This window comes from Apostichopus japonicus, chromosome 4, assembly GCF_037975245.1.
Source record: "Apostichopus japonicus isolate 1M-3 chromosome 4, ASM3797524v1, whole genome shotgun sequence".
Classification (NCBI taxonomy): Eukaryota; Metazoa; Echinodermata; class Holothuroidea; order Aspidochirotida; family Stichopodidae; genus Apostichopus; species Apostichopus japonicus.
Genome location: NC_092564.1, coordinates 8,431,978 through 8,457,708, shown reverse-complemented (window position 1 = coordinate 8,457,708; position 25,731 = coordinate 8,431,978). Strand labels below are relative to the sequence as shown.

The 25,731-nt window shown below is 38.1% G+C and overlaps 1 protein-coding gene across 1 annotated transcript; it reads left to right on the top strand.

Annotated features, from left to right (window-relative positions):
• The first annotated feature begins 29 nt into the window (after window positions 1-29).
• LOC139966345 (uncharacterized) lies at window positions 30-23,321 on the top strand. Its single transcript, XM_071969249.1, has 42 exons — window positions 30-95; window positions 446-493; window positions 935-988; window positions 1,161-1,682; window positions 1,899-1,952; window positions 2,583-2,627; window positions 3,091-3,288; window positions 3,520-3,573; window positions 4,468-4,566; window positions 4,791-4,844; window positions 5,788-5,841; window positions 6,263-6,415; window positions 6,969-7,022; window positions 7,413-7,457; window positions 7,968-8,075; window positions 8,610-8,717; window positions 9,085-9,183; window positions 9,537-9,635; window positions 10,114-10,221; window positions 10,527-10,580; window positions 10,959-11,012; window positions 11,399-11,506; window positions 11,991-12,098; window positions 12,422-12,529; window positions 12,956-13,009; window positions 13,456-13,563; window positions 13,875-13,928; window positions 14,584-14,637; window positions 15,097-15,204; window positions 16,024-16,131; window positions 16,361-16,468; window positions 16,983-17,036; window positions 17,370-17,423; window positions 18,102-18,155; window positions 18,659-18,730; window positions 19,256-19,327; window positions 19,814-19,831; window positions 20,084-20,155; window positions 20,611-20,782; window positions 21,162-21,265; window positions 21,561-21,797; window positions 22,342-23,321. The coding sequence occupies exons 4-42, from the start codon at window positions 1,284-1,286 to the stop codon at window positions 22,486-22,488; spliced, it is 3,813 nt and encodes a 1,270-aa protein (XP_071825350.1). The 5' UTR covers window positions 30-95; window positions 446-493; window positions 935-988; window positions 1,161-1,283; the 3' UTR covers window positions 22,489-23,321.
• Window positions 23,322-25,731: the final 2,410 nt, after the last annotated feature.

The following is a 25,731-nucleotide window of genomic DNA, read 5'->3' as shown; positions in this document are numbered from 1 at the left end:
TCACTGTTATACCTTTTCCATCTCTTTAGCATGGTTTAACTGGCCCAAAAGGCCCCAAAGGAGAACCAGGCCAGACACCCGTTATTGGAAGTGGAGTAAGTGTTTTATCATCTTTTTGTTGACTTGGTTCTAAAGCTCTAAATGTCTTCTTTCATTGCCTTCTTCTACTTCACTCTCCCCTATCTCTTTAGTAAAGTCATGTATTAAGGTTTATTCCAGTTTGACCCCCAGTTTTATGTCAGGTCAAATAATCCACACTGCATGCAGTATCAAGCCAAAGCATTAGTTATAAATATATTGGTAGAAAAAGGACATTGAGGTGACGACAAAATAACCTTGGGAAAGATAATTTATTCCTCATAAACAGTCTTGGTAGAATGTTTATCTTTGCCCTATTTTTGAAGCCTCATCTAACATCTTTGCTTTCTCTTCCTCCCCTTCTCAGGATTTGATTCCCGGACCTCCAGGCCCCCCAGGCGGTAGAGGTGGACCTGTGAGTATTACCATAATAACCATTAGTGATGTGACTCTATACATCTTCCTACTATACCAAAAAACCCAGGATGTTGGATGACATATTGCATGCTGGTGCATGAACTTATTGCTAGGGTTGTTGCTTCTTGTGTTGCCACAGATGTGTTTTATACCTATTTTCCCCCCCAAAAAATATATTGCAAGTTTAATACCTGATAATATACTAATATGTATTTGTATGAATAAGGTCTTGCGCTAGTGTAAGTCTGTGAATTTGGTGATATGTTAGTTAGTGAAGTGCCATACTTGCCGTAAAACAAACCCAGCTGGTTATAGGAATGATTTAATGATATCTCAATGATGCCTCTAGAATCAAATTTCAACTCTTTTCAAGTTTCCAGCCATTTTGAATGTCATCAAACTTTTCACCTTCCATTATTTCTTTCCCTCTCTCCTACAGGGCGACAGGGGACCACTTGGACCAAAAGGAAATATCGGTATTCCAGGACCCAGAGTAAGCATTTTGGCCATTTTGCAGTAAAAGATGTAATCAGTACTGATCAGAAATTATGAACATAATGCTTTGCTTTCTCCTCATGCATTTCTGAAGTTTTTAATTATGATCGTGCGTTGAGCTAGCTTTTTGCTATGAATATTAACTGAAAGTAAACTCTCAATTGTCTTAGGGTGGATCCGGTGCTGATGGTGTCCCAGGACTTCCTGGTCCACCAGGTCCTCCAGGGCCCCCAGGACCATCAGGACAACTGACTGCTGAAGCCCAGGTTTCACAACAATACAAGGGACCTGTCATGCCAGCTGGTTTGGGATATCCTCAAGCTATGATGGCTGGAGAACCAGGCCAACGTGGTCCACCAGGACAGGCTGGTTTGAGGGGACCTGCCGGTTTGACTGGAGCACCTGGTGAACCAGGTGAGCAAGGACCAACTGGACCTGTTGGATTAACCGGACCTGCAGGAAGCCCAGGACGACCAGGATCTGCAGGAAAGGATGGTGCCAATGGTAACCCAGGACCAGCAGGGCCTTCAGGACCACCTGGACCAGCTGGACAAAATGGATTCCCAGGACCATCCGGCCCTAAGGGACACAGAGGTTACTCTGGACGAGCAGGCCAAAAGGGAGAGAGAGGAGACGATGGTGAGCGTGGTAACGATGGAGCAGCTGGATCCATTGGAGCCCCAGGACCTGCTGTAAGTTGCTTTCTGGTATTTCTTGGTATTAACACTTATTTTTAGTTTCCATTTCGATAACATCAAGAGAAACATTAACAAAACTGCGTACTGTACTTCCACTGAGATATGCCACATTGAAATGAACCAAACATGCCCAACCTATACCCTCAATATTGTGTAATTTTACAAGGGCTGATGATGACTTTATTGCAATTTCATATTCTCTCTTCTCAGGGTCCAATGGGTTCCCCTGGTGAGAGAGGCCGAACTGGACCTTCTGGTGATACTGTGAGTTTTCTTTGCTCCATTTTGTAAGAATTATTTCGATTTAAGAAGAGAAAATTGTTAACATATTGCAGCAGTGGATACTTGGCTCATGTGGTTATTTTTTGGTTACATAGCTTCATTTAATCAGGTCTATTTTTTTTTAGGGAGAAGAGGATGGTTTGGGGGAGGTGGGGGGGGGGGGGTGGCGGTAGTGGGAGGAGGATGTATCAGAATTGTATGTGAGAAATAATGAGTAGATTCAGGTAGACCTGGAGGAATATGTTCTGTAGAACTCAGATGAACTCTTGTTTCCTTCTTTGAATTTGTTGATGCATGGAATCAAGAAAACGATGTAGAAGCAAATGGAGTGGGTTTTTTTTTTAAGTGATTGTATGCATATTGCTTTCAGAGATTGCTTCATGGAGAAGGAGGGTGGTATGTTAGACTATGAAATTATTTTAATCTGTTACTTTCTGCTGGTCGAGCAGTCGAGCCAGTGTTTTGTATATGCCACACAAGAAAAAAGGAAGATTAGGACTGATATAACTAATATCCTGAATTTCAATCAAACTTGTTTAATATATTAACCATTTTCTTATTTTTACTGTGGAAGTAATATATATATATATATATTTTTCCTGCTGTTTGTAGGGACCTGCTGGATCTGATGGTGCTCCAGGTGCCCAAGGACCTCCAGTGAGTGGACATCTTTTTTTTTTCTTTTTTCTTTTTTTTTGCTAAACTTTGGAAGTGATGTCACCATCATGAAGAGAGATTGGGTGTAATAAAGGGACTAGTCCTGTATATGCAATGTGCTTATCAAGCAACATATGTCGCACCACATGAATGTTCATGTCAATGAGGCATTGTCTTCATACTGTTGTAATTACCTTTAACAATGCTTTTCATAGTTTAGTTCAAACTTGTCAATAGTGAAATAAAATATTATTGAGAGAAATTGTAATGAATTTTTATGACAAAGTTCCATCGATTAAAACTAGTAATAGGTGAAACAGATATTGAAACATTTTTTGTTGTTAAGGTACAATGTGGTAGGATGTTACAAACATTTGGTAGCGACTACTAAAGTGTATTTTTGTTGTTGATTATGTCAGTTGATAAAATCCTAATTTTGCTTTTTGTCATTTCCTTTTTCCAGGGAAGTGCTGGAATTCCAGGAGCCCCAGGTGTCCCAGGAAGTTCTGGACCTAAAGGTGATGCCGGATCTCCAGGTGCTACTGGCCCACAAGGCCAACAGGGAAGCCGTGGTGAGCGTGGCCCAGAGGGACAACAGGGACAGGCTGGACTCCAAGGAGCTCCAGGAATGAATGGTAACCCAGGAGCTAAGGGAGCATCTGTAAGTATACCTTCTGCTGTATTCCTCAATTCCATTAATGAAATATTTAACTTGTTTTGCTACTCATGTTTAATAGGTTAGCAGATGTTTTTTTTTTTGACATTTAATCCATTAATCTTAGTGATATTGGAGACATTTTTGAGCATCTCATATGGTAAGTAATCCTTATTCAAAAATTGCATTAGTCCGCATTGGTCTTACTTCGTACCTGACCTTTTCTCTTTCATTTAGGGCGCACCCGGAGCCCAAGGTCCTATCGGATTCTCAGGACTACGTGGACCCAATGTAAGTTAAATAACAAGGTCTCTTACATATATATGTGGTATGGTTAATGTATAGATCAACAATAAGCTAAACTGCCCCCCCCCCCCCCTTTAAAAAAAAAACAAAAAAACACACAACAAACAACAAACAAAAAAAACATTTAGTTTAATCAACTTCAATCTCCATTTGGGGACTTATCTGATGTAGATACTACATTGCTTGCCTGATATACATCTTACCGTACATACTGGGTCGTTTAATGTTAGACATGCTAGGCTCTGCTGCATTGACAAATTGTGATAATTTACGTTGGGGTGTCACTGCTTAAGTAATGAATAACTTCTAATAGAGACATTGTCTTGCACTGACTTGTGTAACAACACAGGGAAGTCTGAACCTGAGGTATCTATACTGAAGTAGGGGCCAATGATTATCTTGAACTATATTCCTCACAAAGGGTGCTATTCTGAATACACTTAATCATGTATATTGTGTGACTCCATATGGCCCACATTACACGTTTAATAAAATCCTCCCAAAGAGTGGAGGTGGTGGTGGTGTGAAGGGATTTCAAGAAATTTGTGGCATCTTGGGAACGTGTGTGAAGTAAAGGCAAAACTGATTAAGAATTTTCCAACAAATTGGAGGTTCGGTCTGGATTATGTTTAAGATTTGCCATGCAATGCCTTTAATGAGAATAAAGGCGATGTAAAAAGTATTTCTTACTGAAAAATAACCAATGCTATCATTCTTCAAGAAATGTTTCAATCTTAGAGAGTGGTTTTTTTACGGTGGATGTATTGGGATACTTAAGTAATGTGTTCTTTTCCACATCGCTTGATTGATACAAAGTGAAAAATAGCCTTTCGCTGCTGACATTTATTCTCTACTGTCTGCTTCTCTGTTCTAATTCAGGGAGCCCCAGGAAGCCAAGGACCTGCTGGATCTAAGGGAGACCAAGGTGTCGCTGGTGCCCCCGGTGAACAAGGTGAAGAAGGACCCACCGGACTACCTGTAAGTTCTGTTTTGTATACGAGGCTATAAGTTTGTTTCGATTGGACTTAACCAGACAAGTTTTAAATAGATTTAGCTAAGCTGAATTGATTTAGCTAAGCTGGGGTGATAATGTAGTATTATTCAACCATTTTTAACCATGTCTTGTTTGGGGGGGGGGGGGTTTGATGCAATGGTCCTTCTGAAACTTATCCATCTTACACCTTTTGTTTGTTTTATTTCAGGGTGATGTTGGCCCACAAGGCCCACCAGGAGCAAATGGAGCTAGCGGCGAGAGGGTATGCACATTATCATTTTATTACTTGTTCAATCCTTAAAAAATGTGCAGAGAAACTGAGCAACTTGTCAAGCAATGCAGGTTTTGCTTTTATCTTTTCTCTTTTCGACTGCAATATTTTGTAGTGTGTATGATTCTTAGAGTGTATACCATTAGTGTGTATGTATGATTCTTAGAGTGTATACCATTAGTGTGTATGTATGATTCTTAGAGTGTATATCTTTAGTGTGTATGTATGATTCTTAGAGTGTATATCTTTAGTGTGTATGTATGATTCTTAGAATGTATATCTTTAGTGTGTATGTATGATTCTTAGAGTGTATACCATTAGTGTGTATGTATGATTCTTGGAGTGTATACCATTAGTGTGTATGTATGATTCTTAGAGTGTATATCTTTAGTGTGTATGATTCTTAGAGTGTATATCTTTAGTGTGTATGTATGATTCTTAGAGTGTATATCTTTAGTGTGTATGTATGATTCTTAGAGTGTATATCTTTAGTGTGTATGTATGATTCTTAGAGTGTATATCTTTAGTGTGTATGTATGATTCTTGGAGTGTATATTTTTAGTGTGTATGATTCTTAGAGTTTATATCTTTAGTATTTATGAATGATTCTTAGAATGTATATCTTTAGTGTGTATGATTCGTAGAGTGAACATCTTAAGTGTGTTTGTATGATTCTTAGAGTGCATATCTTAAGTGTGTATGATTCTTAGAGTGTATAGTTCTTTCCTTTTGGGCTCCTTTGGATGCCTTTTGTTCATAGTGTACATTGGAATATAGACCGGTCTTGGCCACTTTAACTTAATAATAGTGGAATTACACTGCATGAAAAGTATCCATAGAGCAAGCAATGAATATTGATAAACATTAATATTATTTAATACTTTAGCATAATTAAGTACGAATTATTCATCTATTCTTGTTTTTGTTTTTTTAGGGACCACGTGGTTCAACTGGACCTGCTGGACCTCAAGGTCCAGCTGGAGATCGAGTAAGTTACATCTTGATCTTTGGAGTAAAAAAATTTGCTGATCTACTTGCACACGTACCTTTTGAGTTATTCAATAGTGGCTGATTATTGTATGATATATATCACACTAAATATCTTGTCTAGCTATATGTGTAGATAGAAAGAACTGCTGTTTATAAAAATTAAAAAGACTTAACCTCATTCTGTGATATGACAATGTAAACCTGTTTGTTCATTGGATAGTACTCATGACATATCTTGAATATTATTATGTTATGATTTAGTATATTGCACACTGCCTTACTTTCCTCCTGTAGGGCCAACTCGGAGCCCCAGGTGCCAATGTAAAGCTGTTTGTTCATTGGATGGTACTTGTGACATATCTTGAATATTATTATGTTATGATTTAGTCATTGCACACTGCCTTACTTTCCTCCTGTAGGGCCAACTCGGAGCCCCAGGTTCCATTGGACCTGCCGGTGCTGCCGGTGCAAAGGGAGAAACTGGTGCTCGAGGTGGACCAGGATCCCCAGGATCCAAGGGTTCTCGTGGTGAACCAGGACGTAACGGAGACCCAGGACTTCCAGGAACAAGGGTAGGTTATCATGTCCTTTCCTTATTAAAAGCATTGTAATATTTGTAAGAAGATGCATCTTTCCCTATGCAATGAAAAAAAACACCCACATGAAGACTTTTTCCTCTCTTAGCCTTTGGAGGTTTTCTTCCACAGAAGTTTTGATCAACAAACATCTGTTTTGACCCCCTTCTTAATGAATCCCCTTTATGCATGGATTTACTTCAATTAACCAGGGGGCAACAACATCCATGAAGCCTGGGATCATTAAGATTGGGGGCTGGAGGAATATGGGGATGAAGAGTAATTTAGTCTCAAAAATATAGCAAAAAAAAAAGAAACTCCAAAAACAGGCCCTGTGAAATACTGCAACTGATTCATGATCTTTCCAACACTACGCCTGCTTTTGCTAGTTTTACATTGTGTGTACAGTAAGTATGGATTGTATGTATGTACTTTAGATCCTCCTGCAAGCATAACTTGCTTGGGTATGATTTAAGGGTATAATTTAAGAGTAAAAGGGTATGATTTAATGAAATAAAATCTTTCATGTTGTCTTTGTTCATATTTTCAGGGACTGAGTGGAAACCCAGGCAAACAAGGCAAAGATGGCTCTCCAGGACCACCAGTAAGTTTCTGGCATCAATTAAAATACTTTCGCCACTGTCGAGTAGCAAACTCTCATACCTTTTTTTTTTTTTTTTCTAGAGATGTGAAGTTTGACTTGTCTTTGTTTATTATTTATGAACAATAGATGTATTTTGGTGGTTCGGTTTCTCTATAGGGATAGAAGCTATATGACTTGTAGAAGAACCAATAATAATTTCATTTATTATATAATAATTTAGTGAGTGATGTTTGTCCCTCAAAATTTATTAGTCAATGCAAACATTGTTGAATTCTGTACTTACAAGTCCTTTCAGCTTGCATTTATTTTTTCAAGTATTTTAAGCCCAATTACTGATTGTTCTTTACTTCCATGGGGGGTAATTCTTTCATTTTCTAATCTTACCATCAGGGCCCACCAGGCGAGAACGGTCGTCAAGGAGCCACTGGAGCAACGGTAGGTTAATTTTTTTCCTTGAACTACCTTGTCTCTCCACTGTTTAGACTGTCCTCATTTTTTTTCCCTTGCAAGGAGACCCCCAGCTTATTCTTAATAATCTAGGATAATCTATCATTACGACTTACGGTGATAATTCTTGCCAAATACGTTGCAAGAACTCCAACATGAGTGGTGGGTTTAAAAGATTTCTGAATCAAAACCACACATTACAGATTTCTTATATCTCTACTATTTCTGACCAGATCAATCACCCAAGTATAAGCCCTCAATACGTTGGGATAGCCATATGATTAATATTTTTTATTCTTTTATTTTTGATTAGCCCAGAAATGCTGACTGTCATTTTGATCCCAATTTAAAAATTCTGTGTAAGGTATCATGTCATCTTACCTCACCCCCCCCACCCCCCACTCTCCCTTCAAACATATTGAGGGGACCATATAACGTGTCTTCAATGTCCTCCTGTCCTTAATTTTTATATTTTACTTTCCTTGTTTCTCTCAATAGGGTCAGCGTGGTATGCCAGGAGCGCAAGGTTTGACTGGTGCCCCAGGAGCTCAAGGTGATCGTGGTGGTGATGGACAAGTAGGTCCCCCTGGTCCAGCTGGCCCTCAGGTATGATCACTCCCTTGTATTGTGAACTTATTTTTCAGTTATGGAAAAAAGTTTTGATGGGTGAGCTGAAAATCTTTCACATCGATTAGAAATGTTTATAAATGGTACAAAAGTACACAAAGTGTGTTTCACCTGCTGCTAGCAAGCAAATAATCTCTGAAAGTAACCTGATGAAAATAGAAAACAAAAAAAAAACTCACAAATATGGGTCAAATATGCAAGGAAAAAAACTTGACAAAATTGGTTATGGTGTTCCAACCCATTGATTCACCATTTTCTAACACATACCTTTGAATAGATGGTTGGCAAGTCATACACACAGGCATGAGCTTTTTCCGCGAATTCGCGGAATATCTGTGATTTTTTTTCTACCTCGGGGACAAAAACTATTATCCTAACACACTGTACCATACACAAACTGGAGCCTATACCGCAATTATTGCAAAGTTCCGTGATTTGTTTTTACCCCAGGCTCATCCCTGTACACAAAAGAATTAGTAGAAATGATCGATTATTTATTTTTTTATTCTGTAGGGTGAGGTTGGAGATCGTGGTAACCCCGGACCTGCTGGTGCTCCAGGTTCTCCAGGTGTAGCTGGTGAACGTGGTGCTCCTGGTCTGCAAGGACCTCAAGGACAACAGGTAATACAGCATCAATAGTTGGAAATCATCTGATTTTATTTAGTTACTTACAAAATATTTGAAAACTGGCTTTTAACAAATTTCAAAACTAATGTAAAATGTATAAATCTGAAATACAGAGAAGTATGAGCAGGTGGAGATTTGTTATGCTGCCATAAGATTAAATTTGTGCAACTATTAGTGCAGGTAACAAGGTTATTCACTTTGAAACTTTGCCATGCTCAGTCACAAAACCATTAAATAATTTCTGCCTTACGAAGTCACATCTATAAGAACCTCTGTATCATAAGTCAAAATTTGAGGAGTCTAGCTACTGTGTAAATTTTCAATTTGAACTTTTGTAATTCATGATTATTTTTGGTTGTAGGGTCCAGCTGGTCTAAATGGCCCACAAGGTGAATCTGGTGCCCCTGGTGACGCTGGCCCACAAGGTGAAACTGGTGCCCCTGGCAACCCTGGTGATCGTGTAAGTTGTCAAATAATGAATTCAACTAACCAATAAGCACCAACAAGTATATGTCGTTTTGGCCCTGGAAATGTTAGGCAACTGGCCAAAGAATTCATTCAAACCTGCATGTATCAAAACAGTGTAAAACGTACATTCATGCAAATTATCTACTGAAATGTTTTATAATGCTAGATTTCCAATAATGTAAAATGATAATATATAGTATCAACTGTATATCTGAAAATTTCTTCATGAAGAACATAAGAATATTTTCTTTTTAAGTTGCAGTTTCCATTGGTTTGTATCACTAGAACAAACCAAAAAGAATCCATCTTCACCATCAGTATAATATTGTACATTTTCCCCTCCAGGGTGAGCGTGGTGGCCCAGGTGACCGTGGCCCACCAGGTCCAAGTGGTCGTCCAGGTGGACGTGGTGTTTCTGGACGTGCTGGACAAGATGGTGCCACTGTAAGTACTTCAAATTATCTCAGTTGAAACGAAATAATGAGATGAGTGACATTCACTGGTGCCTGTGTAAGCAGAAGAGTTATGGGCAAGCTCTAGTAGGCACTACCAAAAAATTGCTGTTGTTTCACAAATCCTTCTATATAGTATTACCTCCAAATCAGTGATTTTCAACAACAAAAAATTGTGATAATCATAGAAGATTATATATATATAGGCTGATATTTATTGGGAGGAAGCTTGACCAGATTGAAAATCATGCATTTTAATTTAATCAAGGGAGCGTCATGTCTTAACAAGGGATCAGCTAATCTGGAACCGAGTTGATTATTGTTATTGTTATTGACCACTTGGAAGTAGAAGTCCTGCTGTGAGTAGGTTCAAAGGCTGTTTGTTAGTACATTCATTTCTGTATTAATTTACCACCCAAAAATTGTAGAATGTATCATGATCTGTTTGAATTGACATTTTTAACACTTAGGGTGCTCCAGGACCAAAGGGAGAACAAGGACCCCCAGGAGGCCCAGGTTTGGGAGGCCAACAAGGTCCTCGTGGACCACCAGGACCAAGTGGATCTCGTGGACCACCAGTAAGTGTCTGTTTGATATTTTTTAGATAGGTTAACCTTAGAAGTGGTTGGTTGAGAACGTCAGATAGCAGTTGGTATGTAGAAATGTAGGCCAAATTGTTTTGGGGGCTGTCACCATTAACACGTTTGAAAACATTAGTTGTATCCTTTTATCTTGAGAGGTGTCTGAAACCATATGTGCAATCTATCAGTAAACAAGTTTAATGTGTTGCCATAGCAACAACAGTTAGAATGAGACCTCAAGCCTTGAAATTATAAATTTGTGCCCATTAATTGATATTTGGTCATATTTTTTCTTCCAATAGGGTGAAGATGGTGATGAAGGACGACCAGGCCCAACTGGACCCGCTGGCCCAAGAGTGAGTTCCTTTATTCAAATTAGTGGCCCGATAGACTCCTATGGACATCCAGACCACCATAGTATTATTTCTATTGGGTTTTTTGTTTAGGGCTCTTCCTGCACCATAACATGACATTCTGTATATACACTACTTGATTTAGTGGTACTTTGGATATGTCCAGAAGGACATTTACAGTAGTATTCAGGTATCGTTTGCCCTTTTTTCTGCTAGTTCTGATATGTCATGAGATTCATAATTATCTGAGATGAATTGATATCTTAAATTTGTACTGTTTGATTTGCTGTGACCATAGTGACAAGACTCCTTTACACCCAGTAATTGAATGATATGCAACTTACTTATGTCCATGCCTTTCTTTCTGTTTTCTTCTAACAGGGCTCAATTGGACCCATTGGACCAACTGGAATTACAGGAAGCCCAGGTGAAAAGGTAAATAAAACATAACTTAAAACATTCTCAAAAGAACAATTGTGACTGATGATTGCTTCCTATCAATGTAAAGAGAGACTCTATTTATTGAAACCCCCCCCACCCCCCCCCCCAAAAAAAAAGAAACCTTTGTTTGAAAGTGCATCTAAAATGTCTTCATTATTTGTGATGACAGTGTCAAAACCTGATATTGCCACCTCTGTATCAGGAAAAGTCTTTATGACAATGCCTGCAAAAATAAATAAAGCTTCCTGGATGCATTTAGTATTTACTGTGTGTTACTTTTGAAAGAATGGTTTCTTGTAATTAAATTTCAGTAAGACAGAATAGAGAAAGGAGGTGAATTCAGAGTTAACTTTCGCTTTGTTCTTCTTTCCATGTGACAGGGTGACCAAGGATCTCCAGGACCTGCCGGTGCCCAAGGTGCTCGTGGTGACGCTGGTGCTCGTGGTGCTAACGGCCCAGCCGGACCACAAGGATTCCCAGGTCCTGCTGTAAGTATCAAAGAAGAAAACGAATTTACTTCTTCCACCCAAAGATCAAAAATTGTTAGGAAAAAAGTTAGAAATATTTCCAAATCACCAAAACAAGTCCAGTTGTGAATGAACCTGCAAAGAAATTTCATCTGCTTTTTTTTTTTTTTTTTTTTTTCATGGTTGACTTTAAAGTTCAAAAGCTTTCTTTTTTTTATGGTTTAGTATGAATGTTTTGTACTTCTTTCAAAGAGGCTAATGTAAAAGAAGAAGGAGAAAAAAAAAAAAACATGAAACCTAGAATGGGGAATGTTATTAGCAGTCAGGGGTAAATCTACAAATTAGATTAGAAAGGCAGCCAGGATTTTACCAACAAGTAATACGACATTATTCGGTTATTGTATTTTCTTCGGAATGTCCGTGTTGCAGTACGTGTCTACAGACATGTCCTGTCTCATGATACGTGAAAACCTGATATGTATTGGTAAAATTGTTTGTATTTTAGGGACGACCAGGATCTCCTGGAGCCCGTGGAGAGACCGGACCTTCTGGTATCCGTGGTGAAACTGGACCTGCTGGTGCTGCCGGTGCTACTGGTGATCCAGGCGCTCAGGTAAACCCATGATTTTGATTTTGATTTGCGGATGGAATCAACCTCATTACTTGTTTTACTTTTGTTTTTAATCATGCATCTAATTGAGTGAAATGGAACATTACTAAATGCATGGATGGGGATGACTCTACAGTGCTTGTATCAATCAAGTTTGTCTTCTTCTTCTATCAGAATATATTGTCCTTTTGGGGAATAAATGAAGAAGAAGTCTAATAATCAACCAAAATATTTTTTGTAAAGAGCAAATTTTGAACGAGATTGTCCACAGAAGTGATAACATTTTATGTATATGTTTTAATTTCTTTCTTTTAATTAATTTCTAGGGACCAGCTGGTGCTGTAGGTGCTCAAGGAGAACGTGGTGAAGCTGGTAACACTGGACCACAGGGTCCAGTCGGTAACCCAGGTATTGGTGGACCACAAGGTAACCAGGTGAGTGTGACATCAGTACCTACAGTTCTGACTCCCAACGATCAGTTAAGGGGGCCTGCCTTTATTTTAGAACCTTCATCATTTTGTTTGCAAGATAATATTTCTTTCTGTCACTCTGCAGGAGTGCCTGGTAAGTTTTTGGATGAACCATCGAAATTGCCAAATTTTCCGAAACGTCAAACAATCCTGAAGATCCCATTTTAACATGGAGATATTTGTCAAGCTCATATGTTAACTACATAGTTTATGGTTGCAGAGTTTATTTGGTGAAATATTAAAATATGATGCTACAGCAAAAATGCCCTCATTGCTTGAATATTGCTCATATTTTAACTATAGACTGAATAATATTATGAAACTATGAGGGGGGTGCACTTTCATCTGTCTTATTTTTTACTCTCATTCAATCTGTCATTTTCCTCACAGGGACCACCAGGGCCTGCTGGACAAACTGGACCTTCTGGAGCCCCAGGTGCCCCAGTAAGTTAATTAGCCAAATTTGGGTAGGGGGGGAAGGGGGAGGGGGCTGCTTCTTCCTTCTCTTAAAATGTGTTCTTTCTTCGTTTCAGTCCAAGTTTTCGACTTTTTACACTTTTTCGACTTTTTGACTATATCAGGAAGAACTTACGTTAACATGATATGTTGTTATAATTATCAGGTAAGGTAGTCACACATTGTGCATAGGAAATGCAATCTTATTTTGCATTATGGAAAGGTCGCCTTTATATGGAGAAACTGTTCACCACTTTTGATCACTAAGTGTTGCTGATGGCATCTGTATCAAGTAAAGTTGAAGTAACCTTTAAAAGAGAGCCGAGTGGAAAGTATTACAGTATTTACAACTTAGCTGTAGCACAGCTGCTTTGATTCATTGCGAGGCGGCGTGTTTCAAGTAGTAACGTCGATCTATTTTTAATTCCCCTCAGGGTGAGCGTGGCGATCCCGGTGTAGCTGGACGCGATGGAGACCAAGGACCAGTCGGAGCACCAGGTGCTAGTGGTGAAAAGGGAGACCGTGGAAGCGACGGTGATATTGTAAGTGGCTAAATAATACACTACTCTTCTTTTTTTAAATGCTTTTCTTCGATAAACAGAGAAAGTGAGCGGAATCATACGTGTGCACTTGTTTCCAACAAATGTCTTGCAAAAAACTTATCGTCCTGGAGCATGCATGACATAAGATATTGTCATTTTGATTGATCTTGAGGGATATATATTGCTAAATGAATCTTTATTCTTAATAGTATGTCAGAAAGGAAAAAGTTATTATGATATAAATGCGATTTTTTTTTTTTTTCACCACGGAGGCTTAAGTTAATCCATGTCAATTTGTTGCATTCTTTCAGGGATCTGCTGGACCCGCTGGACCTCCAGGCCCACCAGGAGCCTCTGGACCTCTCGTAAGTTTGAATTTTTTCACAGTTTTGGTTGTTCCGGATAGAATTTGATATCGGAAGGAGGGCACTCCGTATTTAATGCAGATGTGTTACAATTAGAAATGTGAAGCATGAATCCTCTTTAAGATCTTAAAGATGGCTCACAAAACGTTTTAAAACGATCTCGGTTTCAAGAATTCCGCTATAGATTAATCCGAAGTTATCTCTGATTATTCAATGTTGTAGCTCATCTGATCGATTAAGCAGCCGCTAAAGTTTTATTTAATGGAAAAGAGCAAAGCCATTTATCTGAATAGAACAGGATTTAATCCAGTTCGAACCTCTTGGATTACAAACCCAGGATTCTCCCATCTGAGCTATCCACCCCTTATTTTTCTTGGCTATCCCTATCTGGCCTATTCTTTGCCGATACTGCCAGTCATAGTGACAATGCTCAGGATTCCCTGAGAGCATGTGAGCATGATCCAGTTTTGTATTCTATAGTTTATTATATTTTCCCAGTCAGTTTTTTTGTTTGTAACTTGTTTCAGGTTATATTTATTCACTTTGCTACTGCTGTTATTGTTGTTTTTTTGTTGTTGCTGTGAGAGGTTTGTCAGATAGAGCTTCAGTTGAGAACCCTTCTCTAATCTAATTTTTTAACATTTCATATTTGTAGGGTATTGCCGGTAGCATGGGCCCACGTGGACCCCCAGGAGCACCAGGCGGTCCTGTAAGTATAACATTTCATTCTTGACAATGATATTCAATCTACGCTTTCTGGTGATATTTTAGTTGTATCATCACTCAAGAATAATGATAGTTGCAAAAATATCAATATTAGTCAATAATTAATCAAAAAATGTGTCCCTAAGGAGAGCATATGTATCAAAGATTTATACCACAGTCTTGATTCCATGAAAAAAAAACTTAGAGTGTGAATCGTATATATTTGTCAGCAAATGGCCATAACAGTAAAGTCAAGAAGAGAAAATAATTAACGAGGCTCTAATTTCCAGGAAGGTTACATTCCATTCCAAATACAAGCTAGTAGTAATTTAATTCCAATTACTCTGTCACCCAGTTCCTGTTAGTTGCGTGTGTTTAATAGTGAAACATCGTTAACATGTTTAAGTGAACTTCTGTTGCCTTAATTGGATTACAATGCCATGGCATTCTTAAACATTCACAGGGTGAACAAGGTGCAACTGGTTCCCCAGGATCTCAAGGTAACCGTGGTTCTCCTGGTGCTATTGGTGCTCCAGGACCTGCTGGTGCAGCTGGTGCCAATGGACAAGATGTGAGTAAAATCATTTGTTTGTATGTATTGTATGTATATTAGATCATCCTGCAAGCAGGAACTCACAAAGAAGTCTCATTGGCTTATCAAAGCCGCAAGCTGGCCAAAGTCAGTCTCTTACATTCATATTTAACGTCAATGATTAGTTATTGTTAATTTTCAACAACTCTGTAACTGGACGACATACATTAATCTTGGAGTGACTCGAAACGGGGACCTTACGATTGAAAGGCATTGGTGTTAACCACTGAGCTAACACTTCTCGCTTTTTTTGGCTTCCTTTTTATTCAACTCAAGAATTTTGGGCTGCACTAATTTACAGAAATATTTACATTGTTGCCACACAATTTTCCTGAATCCTTTGAAGCAAAGACTATTTGATGCTCAGAAAATACAAAGTCTCCATAACTGGAAAATCTGTAGGACCTGCATTAAGTCTTGAATATATAAAAGGAAGTTGTGTCCAAAAGAGATTTTCACAGTCAAAATTAGGTTGTAGAGAGTCAATACATGTGTGAAGCAATGAAGCTAAGCAAAAACTCTGTAAAGTAATTAATATGTAAGGAAAGTTACCCCACTAAAAGTTTCCAAAAGAGTTTATATAGTAGAATTAAAGACAGAGTCAAAAGCAATTATTCATTTGTTAAAATATTTATGCGTTGACACTGTTTGAAGAAATGGAAGCAGATTTCAGTTATGATCTGAATGGGTTTCATTCCATATACTGAACCTTTCTCTGACGATTTTTTTGCTGAAGAGAAGAGAATATTATTTGGTATAATCTTTATTATTAAAGTTGCTTAATTTTATGATCTTCAGGGTGAAGATGGTCGTGATGGTGCCCAAGGCCCAGCCGGACAACGTGGTGAGAAGGGAGACACTGGTGCAACCGGTAACCCAGGATCTCAAGGTGGCCCAGGACCTCAGGTTTGTGATCACTGTCTACCCTAAAGAAGTCAAGATTTAATTCCCACCTAAAGATATAAAAATCTCTACCTATTAAATGAAAAGATGTACACAAACCTTTTATGAAAAAGTTTCAAGTCGATATATATATTTTTTTTCTCACAAAGTATGCTTGCAAAAGTCATTTCCAGTTTGATTTACATTGTGTCCATCACCTGCCTGCAAGTTTCTTTGACATCTTTTATGACAGGGGGCTGCTGGACAAAATGGTGCCCCAGGAGAGCGTGGTGAAGCTGGTGCCCCAGGCGCCACTGGACCCCAAGGACCTGCTGGACAACGTGGACCTGCTGGACCAACTGTAAGTCGACAGCTTTTATCAGCTTATGTTAAACATGATTAAAAGCAATTTCTCTCTGTTCATCATTTACACTGGCCTCAGTTAGTACTAAAAAACAACTGTCATTGTGTGTGAAGTTTACTTAGTGTTGCTCAGATTTAGACAGTAATAGTATGAAGAATGATTTATATTTTTGATTCAGCTCTCTTTAGCATTAATTTTCTCTTAGTAATATACTTCCCACTGACTTTAAAACAGCTCCAAATGTCAATACTTTGAAAAGGAAACTTCAGATTTTCTGTTCTCAAAAGCATTTACTTGTCTCGTAAGCCCCGCTGAACATATATAGCTTGGCTTTGGATATTTAGGTGCTATGTTAATTTGCTTAATTGATTTGTTGATTACTGCATACACAAAGCCTTAAACTCACCCTACAGCAAGTGTGTGCTGGAATAACAAATTAAAATAAATAATTGATATAAAGAAATATTGTATAAAAAAAATTAATTATGATAACCTATTTCTTCTCTCTCAGGGCCCAACTGGACCTGCTGGTGCAACTGGTGAACGTGGTCCATCTGGCCCACAGGTGAGTGTCATATAGTCTCAACAGCCATTCTAGTGCCATTGAAAAGAATACACATGATAATTTTATGAAACCACAATTTAATATTTAGTTGCCATGTGAAAAAAATGACTTAAAGGGGAGAAAAAATGGTTTGTCATTGTGGTATAGTCTCTTCATAAAGAAGTATCGTCGATGCTAAGACTTGCCCGTTCAGATAGGTTGAAGAATGTGTGATTAACAAAGTTTTGCAATTATACTGAAATAACAAACAAAATTCATGTTGTATTAAATACATAAATCAAATCACATCATCAGAGTAATATTTTCATTTTTCACTTTGGTTTTCTTTCATAGGGTGCTAAAGGTCATCAAGGACCCACTGGTCTCCAAGGTTTGACAGGACCTGTTGTAAGTAACTTGGTTTATTATCTTTTTCCTTAATAGCCTGGAACAATTACATCATGAATATGGATGAGCAGCGATACCTTGATAGCCTAAAACAATTACTTCATGTAATGCGACACCTTAAGAAGACTAGAACAATTATCAATGAGAGGTGATACCTCAATAGCCTGGAACAATTTCTTCATGAATAGGCAATGTGCTATGACAACTTAGTAGCCTAGAACGATTACTTTATGAATAGGCATGAGAAGTGACACTAGTTGCTTTTTGTCAGGCGACTATTACCAGTTGCAGGCACAGGATAAAGGTTTGGGCTGCCAAGCACATAGGAGTCTAAAAATGAAATATTTTCATAAAACTAGGAGTCACTCAACAAGTACAAATCTTGACCTGCTGTACAAAAAGAAGAGACATTCTCGATTGTTGTAAACTTGAAGCTTGAAGAAAAATCTTGATCATAACTTACTTCTTTTTAATCATATCATGGTACTAAGAAATTCTTCATCAAACTAGGGTTATCTGAACAGTGGTTGTTTATTTTGATTTATAATTTATTTTCTACAGGTTTAGTAAATTTCTTCTCTTCTGCAGTATAGAAATTGATTTTCAGACAAATATATGCAGTTATTTGATATTGTATTTGATCAATCTTCAAGCTTTTTTTTTGTGTTTTCTGTGTAGGGTTCTCCAGGTGACACTGGTGTCCCAGGACCCCCAGGAACAGCTGGCGAGAGAGTAAGTACATGTGATTTATCTGTTAATGTATTGAACCTTCTGCAAGCTAGAGATGGTGTGTATTGCCTGAATTGGTTTGATTGCTTTTTAGCAGGAAAAGTCTGCTTTCCACATGCAGGAGATAGAAGGGGCTTCTTTTTCTCCCTGGTTAGGGAGTGTGGGTGGGGTAGGGGTGGGGTGGGGGGTGGGTTGTACATACGAAAGGAGAACCGGTCTAATCAAAAGTGAGAAGGGATCCATAGTATCGTCATATGATCCTATTTCAATTTCCATTGTTTCTAGTAAATGTTGAAAATATGTGAAAGAAATAGGTTTACTCTGAGAAAGGTGAAACATTCAAATTGGACACTAAAATGTTTCCGAACTGAATGTCATAAATGTTCAACCTGTAATGGAAAGATTTCTTGGAAGTTGGCATAAGTTTACATTGTGTGATGTGACATGCTGATTTGTTTTTGAAATTTCTATAATCCCCTTCATTATTCCCTCCTCTTGCCTTCCAGGGATCACCAGGTAACCGTGGTGCTGCAGGTATGGATGGTGCTACTGGCCCCCGTGGTTTCGATGGCCCAGAGGTACGGTTCACTCTTATAAGCTTAACAGTATTTTCTTGTAAAAACTATCCTTTTACAAACAATGAACAGATGCTGCTCACTCTATGTACTGAAAAAAGACACAGTGATTTAACTTTTAGAAAAGACTAAGAAAAGGTGGAAAGATAATCATCTAAACATATTGCTATAATAACTTAATGTGTTTTAGTCGCAAGACGAGGTTGCTTCAAATGCAGAAATGGTGACTTACAGGAATACTAAGTTAGCTGGTACTTTTGACAATTCATTCCTTATAATTATATCTGGAAAATCATGTTGAGATGTTTCGTCACTCATCGTCTTTGAGAGTCCAGATAAATTTAAATTGTAGGTTTTTTTTCAAAATGTGATATCCTTAAAGAGTATTTAGCAAAATTGTTGATATTTATGCAAGTCGTACCCATGAAATTAAAATTTTGTTCAAGTAGTTCTATTATATTTGATTGAACATTAAGTCTTTCTTGTAAGGATGTTTTCTAATACATTCCTTCCTTTTGCTTCATTCAGGGTCCACGTGGTCCACCAGGATCAGAAGGACGACAGGGTTCTCAAGGTCCACCAGGACCACCAGGTCCACCTGTGAGTATTCACTTTTCAATATTTGGCAAGCTTATGCATAAATAAGTTCCTTTCTTGTTCTTTCTCAACTCTTTGTTTTTTTTTGTGGTTGAGTTGCTGAAGCCATTTTAGATGGGTATTTGGCAAGGCTCCAATCATACAGACTTCCTAACCTAATATCCATCTGCATGTGTTCAGCCATTTAATGTTGCATATCTAATATCTAAAGAGACTTGTCCCCAAAAAATTTAAGCTTACAGTTCACAACAATATCTTGGATGATGTGATAAAAGTGCAATAGTGTAAAATACTAGAAAAAATATGATTACATCATTTAATACCAATGAATCCTTACATTCTATGATACGACGTTAAATTTCTGTTTTATTACGCCTGTTTGAAAGCTGGCTAAATATGGGTATGTCTTTTGTTTGTGTTTAATTGTTTATTAACAGTATTACTTTTAACATCCTAACAATGTCTTCTTTTGTTTTCTTCCCTCAATAGGGTCCACCAGGAACAGTGGTAAGTTGATATTGTTGTCACATAACGAGAGTAAAAATAAGTTGATTATTTGTGTCTGAAAGTTGTGATAAAGATATATAACTATTTGAAATATTTATTCATTGGAATATGTGTTTAAAAGAGATTAAAAAAGAAGAAGAAGTTAGTGTAAAAAATTGTAACTTAACAACAAGAGCCACAGTTTGGTGCATCACTTTATTCTGTTGATTTGCATGAAATTAATTTCTTTTTCTCCTGTTTGCCTCATTACAGCAAGGATTCACCTACTCACAATACCCAAATCAAGTTGTCAGTGGACAAGATAAGGGGCCAAGCCCATACTATGTAAGTTTATCTTCTATGATATTTGGAATGTTTTTATTTCAGGTTTCCTCAACCGTTTTCCTCTAAGGTGTTTAGAAATCAATGCCCATTCTATGGAAGTTTTATCTCAGAATGTAAATGGAACCATTTTGTAAAGGAACTTATGATTATGGTGATAAGAAGTAAAGCATCTCTGTTGACTTAAATATGAAAAAGTAGCTCATGTAACATTGGGTAGGTAAATAAAATCAAACCCACAAATGTCGAGCACTGGTAAAAAAAAAGATATTTTAAAGAAGGTAGACAATTTTGTTGTTGTAAAGATGCAAGAGGGAGGGACGGAGGGATTTTAGAGTTAGAAACCAAAATTCTCTTTATGTTTTGATGAATGGAGAGACAAGATAGTTTCTTATGGTAGAGCAATCTAAATCCGTGACATAACTAATTAACACGTTGTATGATTATTCATTCGACAGTACGGAGATGATGCAAATGTTGATGCCAAGAACAAAGAACCAGAAATCCTGGCTACCCTGAAGGACATCAACAACCGTTTCAAGGCCCTGAAGCAACCATCTGGTGATAGCAAACTCCATGCCACACGCTCTTGCAGAAACCTTTTCCTTGATCACCCAGACAAAGAATCAGGTTAGCACAAATTATACCCCTTTATGCCCCCCCCCCTTCCCTCCCTCTCTCTCCACAAAGTCTTCACCTCTTTCGCCCCTTCCAAGTCTTCTCTCTTTCCTGGCCGGGTTACAAGAGGGCTTTTATATCCAGTACTTTTACTCCAATTCTTTGATTGAAGGATGATTGGAATTGGAGACCAATCATGTGGACTGCTGTACTCTGTGTGTGCTACGTTAAAGCAAAAGAGCAAAAAGTACACGGAGAGGGGGGTGTTGGTTGGTTATAGTTTTGTTTGACTTAGTCTTAATTTTAAACAGTTGAGAGTACACAATGATGCAAAAACCATTCTTTTTTGTTCTAAGTTTTAGTTTTATTATTTTTTATTTTTTTCTCGCAGGAATTTACTGGGTTGATCCTAATCTCGGTTGCACCGACGATGCTTTCCAGGCTTTCTGTGACAAGACTAACAAGGCAACATGCTTGACTCCAGAAACACACCTTGTAAGTTCACAAAGATTAATTCATGTAATTTTGTAAAATTAATTGTGTATGGGAAATTCATACATCTGTAGATTGTGAATGGGTTTTTTTGGGGTTTTTTTTTTCATTATAGTAAAATTAATTTTGCTTTTACCATCATCAATCCATCATCACTCTTTACACCTAAAATTTCTTATTTATCATTCATTATTCCTAAATCAAACCTTGCATATATATATATATATAGCATGGAACAGAGCTCGTAAATATCAAATGAATTTGATCATTTCAATTTCAATTTGACTACTATTATCAGGTTACAAATGCCACCTGGTACACAGGCAAACCCAAGAGGATTTATTACAGCTCTATGAGAGGAGGAGAGAAATTCACATATGCTGAGAAATCTCAACTGGTCTTCCTTCGTTTGCTCTCAATAAGCGCCAAGCAGTCTGTGACATTCTATTGCCGAAATGTAGCTGCTAACCTAGAATTCCTGAACAGCAGAGAAGATGTCATGAGGGATTATCAAATCCTTGAAAATACCTGCCAGGTAAATCTCCCTTCCATCCCAAGTATATTTATTATTTATGATTTATTATTTATTTTATTTATTTCTTTACCACATTTAAGGTAGAGCTCCATGTTTTTGGGCCAAGTATCATATCCGTTTGTGTACTCCATAGTCATAAAAGCTATGCATAATTAATCCTCTATAGGTTGTGTGTTGGATGAGTCGTTAATGAATTCTTGTTATGATGCATGTTATTGTGCAATGATCGATAAAGGTTATGTCCGAACCTAGATAGAGAATATGTCTAAACATTTAATAAATGGGCAATTTTGACTTGAGCACATCAAAGTTAAGAGCATGGGGTGGAAAAAAAATGGTTATTTCTAATAAAGTGTAGGTGACATCACAACCATTAATTATTCCATTCCTAGAGTAGATGATAATATCACAAACCTGATATTTGCATTCCTGCAGTAGGGTGGATGAACAAGAAGATGAACAAAATAAAAAAATAGCAAAAGTCACAAATTTTCCTATCATCAATTGACTATGACCTTTTTTTTATTTTATTCTCCACCTACAGAGCCAGAGTGACTCATGGGGTAGGGTCGTATTGGATTACGAGACAGATATAACTGACAACTTACCATTTGAGGACTTCTCAGTTGGTGATCTAGGTGCAGATAACCAAGAATTTGGGTTGGATATGGGCAAAGTATGCTTCGCATGAGGCTAATATTTTTTCATTAGTACTTGCAAAGGCTCCTCACCTGCTGTCACACAGTTTCTCATGAACGATTTTTCCTATTCCCGTAGCCTTTGCAATCCTCGCAGAAAAACCTTCAATTACGAAGTTACTACAAATTTTCTCAGGAGGTGGGGTATTTTTTTTTCATTTTTTTTTTTTCATTTTTTTCTTCCGAAGATGGGCTGAGGAGCTGCTGCAAGAAAATTAGGGAATTTTTTTTTTATTCCTTTTTTTTACCAATAAAAAATGTTAAAAATGGAAAAAAAAAAATCTTAAAATGTACTTGGTTTTCAAATTAGGAAATGCTCAACCTTCTCTCTCTTTTTTTTTTATGTAAAAATCATTGAAATAAAAGAATTTAAAATTCTGTTGTTATTATTATTATTTTTTTTTATTCTTATTACTTTTGAGACGTGCCTTATCTGTGGTATCAATGCTTACACATACGGCCCGCACAAAATGCCAGTCCTTGCCACTTTTGATCAATAAATATCTTATTTTCAGAAGTAACATTGTGGAGTTTTAACATCACTTGTGCCTTCATAGAAATCTTTTGTTTTCATATTTTTGTGGATCCAATCAATCAATTTGTGGACATTCTTTGGCTAATGGTGACTTTTACCATTTATTCAAAGATTTTTTTAGCATTCCACCCATTCCTACCAGGAAGGAATTTATCTTATTCACAGAAGGGAAAACCAGTGCTATGGTAATTTGTAATAAAAAAAAAAGAGAAACTATTTTTTCTAAACAGATCGTTTTTTTTCTCTTTTTTATCATTGTTTGTCATGTAATAAACAGCTATGCTACGGGAATTATCTTGCCCAGCCTCTTTTCTTTTTCTCTCTCTCTCTTTCGGTCTTTTTGTCAAATTCTCTAATTTGTCAAATTCTTAAAAGTTTAACATCAAAGCAATCTAGATATGTTCCTCTTTCCTCAGCCGCATAAAATGGCCCCTTCCCTGCCCCATTCTATGTCAACTTTATCGGTCCCACACTCTAGTGCTCCCACACTCTAGGGCCCACACTGTAGTGCTCCCACACTCTAGTGCTATAATTTAGGTTTGCCAGATAGTTTGAAGAAAGTGAAGGGGCTAAACTCTCCTGTAGAGAGAGCAAAGCATTACAAATTGCACACTTGAACAGAAACAAAGTTTGCTAACAATTGGTAAAGTACCCAGAAGAGTTCAATAAAGGGGGAAAAAAAAGAAAAAAAGGTTCCTGCACTCTATGAAATTTCAACTGGAAATTATAAGTCTGGTATAAAGATTTTGAACGCACTATTTCTGAAGATTGTCAGATTAAAAGAAAACAGAAGTACCAACCAATTAATAAGTGTGGACAGGTGTCTGTTCTCTGTCAACATCACTCCTGTGAACTTGTGGAAAAGTATGCAAGTTCATTTTGAACAGATGAAATAGCAGAATCCAAATCCAAGGCATGAACCTCCAAGCCTCCTTCTCCAACCAACCCAGGGAAGACTGGCAGAAGATGGATATCAATTGCCTAATGATTAAGAGAAGCAAAAATAAAGATGTTTTGAAACTGGGTGAAAGAGAAGAATTCAACTTGCCCTTACCCCCCCCCCCTCCCCAACCTCCCCACTCGACCCCCTCTTAAGACTTAACAGAAGAGGAGATAGTACTTTGTGACTAAGGGAGGTGAAATAAGTAGTTTTGAAACATAAAAGAGCAAACTCCATCTCCAACTTCCCACCCCCCCCTCCACCCCCATGAACCCCTACACCTGCTTCCCCAACCCTCTGAAAGCTGACAGAAGAGGAGACACCCATTCATAAATGACTAAGGGAGGGAAAGTGAGATGCTTTAATACTTATAAAAGAGAAAATCCAACTCTTAACCCTCATCCTCATTCCCCCCCCCCTCATCCCCTGACTGACAGATGAGGTGATGCCCATTACTTTATCATACCTATGTCTTGCTTAAGGATGAGGAGAATGTTGTGTTTGAACATGAAAGAGCAAAATTGTTCTACACATGAACGCCTACATCTCCCTTAGAATCTCCCCCCCCCCCATGAATACCTACAATTCCTTCCCCATACACTGAGAGACTGTCACAAGAGGAGACACATTTCCTTAACGACTAACGCAGGGAAAAGGAGAGGCTTTTATAGAGAGATGAAAGAGCAATCCTCAAATCCTATCCCTGAGCCCTGACCACTTTTCATCAATTCGTCTCAAGGCTGATAGATGAGAAGACACGGATGCCTTATATTAACTAATGGATGGGATGGGATCCCTGTGAACATCACTGTAGTGCACTCCAAATTCTACCCATGAACCCATTCACCTCCTTCCCAGACCACCCTCCTCCCCCTCCTCCTTCCCCAAAGACCGAAACAAGGGGATACATCAATCACATGAGGCGCGTAACCAGGGATTTGCCAAGGGAGGGGCGAAAATGTAGGCAAACTACCAGAGCCGTTGGTACGACATTGCAAACTATCTAAGCGTAGCGCCACCATGATTGGCGCGAAGACTACAAGAAAATTTTGGCTGAAAATGCCGCCCAGATCACTGGAAATGGCACTTCTCTGGCCCTGTAAGTTGCATCTTAGTATTTTCTCTTTTGAAATTACTAGCGATATCCAGTGGCGGAGATTTCTTGTCAGAAGTGGGGGGGTTGCAGGCCATTGATGAAATAAAAAGTCATAACTGCTGGCTCACTATCTAAGTGGAGCGCCACCATAAGTTGGCGCGAAGTGCACAAGAATTTTTTGGCAAATATTGCCTCCCAGATTGCAGTGAATGACACTGCCCAGGCCTTGAAAAGCTGCATTTAACCAGGGGCGTATGCAGGATTTTCTAACCAGGGGGCGCGTATTACTATCTAAGCGGAGCGCCACCATTGGTTGGCGCGCAGCGTACAAGAAAATTTCTGGTCTTGGTACCCCCAGATCACCGGAAATGGCACTTCTCGGGCTTGAAACTGACCAACCATATGTACACTTTTGCATGAGAACCAAGTTTTTTCCAAATACTTCTTTTCTCATCTATAACCTTTTAGAAGATTGTCACCAGTCACACATCATGTTCGACTTCATCACATATCCTGTGGATCATTGCTTTTGTAGGTGATTCTCCATCGCGGCCCACAATATCCGTCAGCCCCACTGTTCAGAATTTGAAAATTCACAATTCTCGTGAATAAATTCATTTCAAAACATACCCATAATGTTGCACAAAATATCATCTATGGACAAC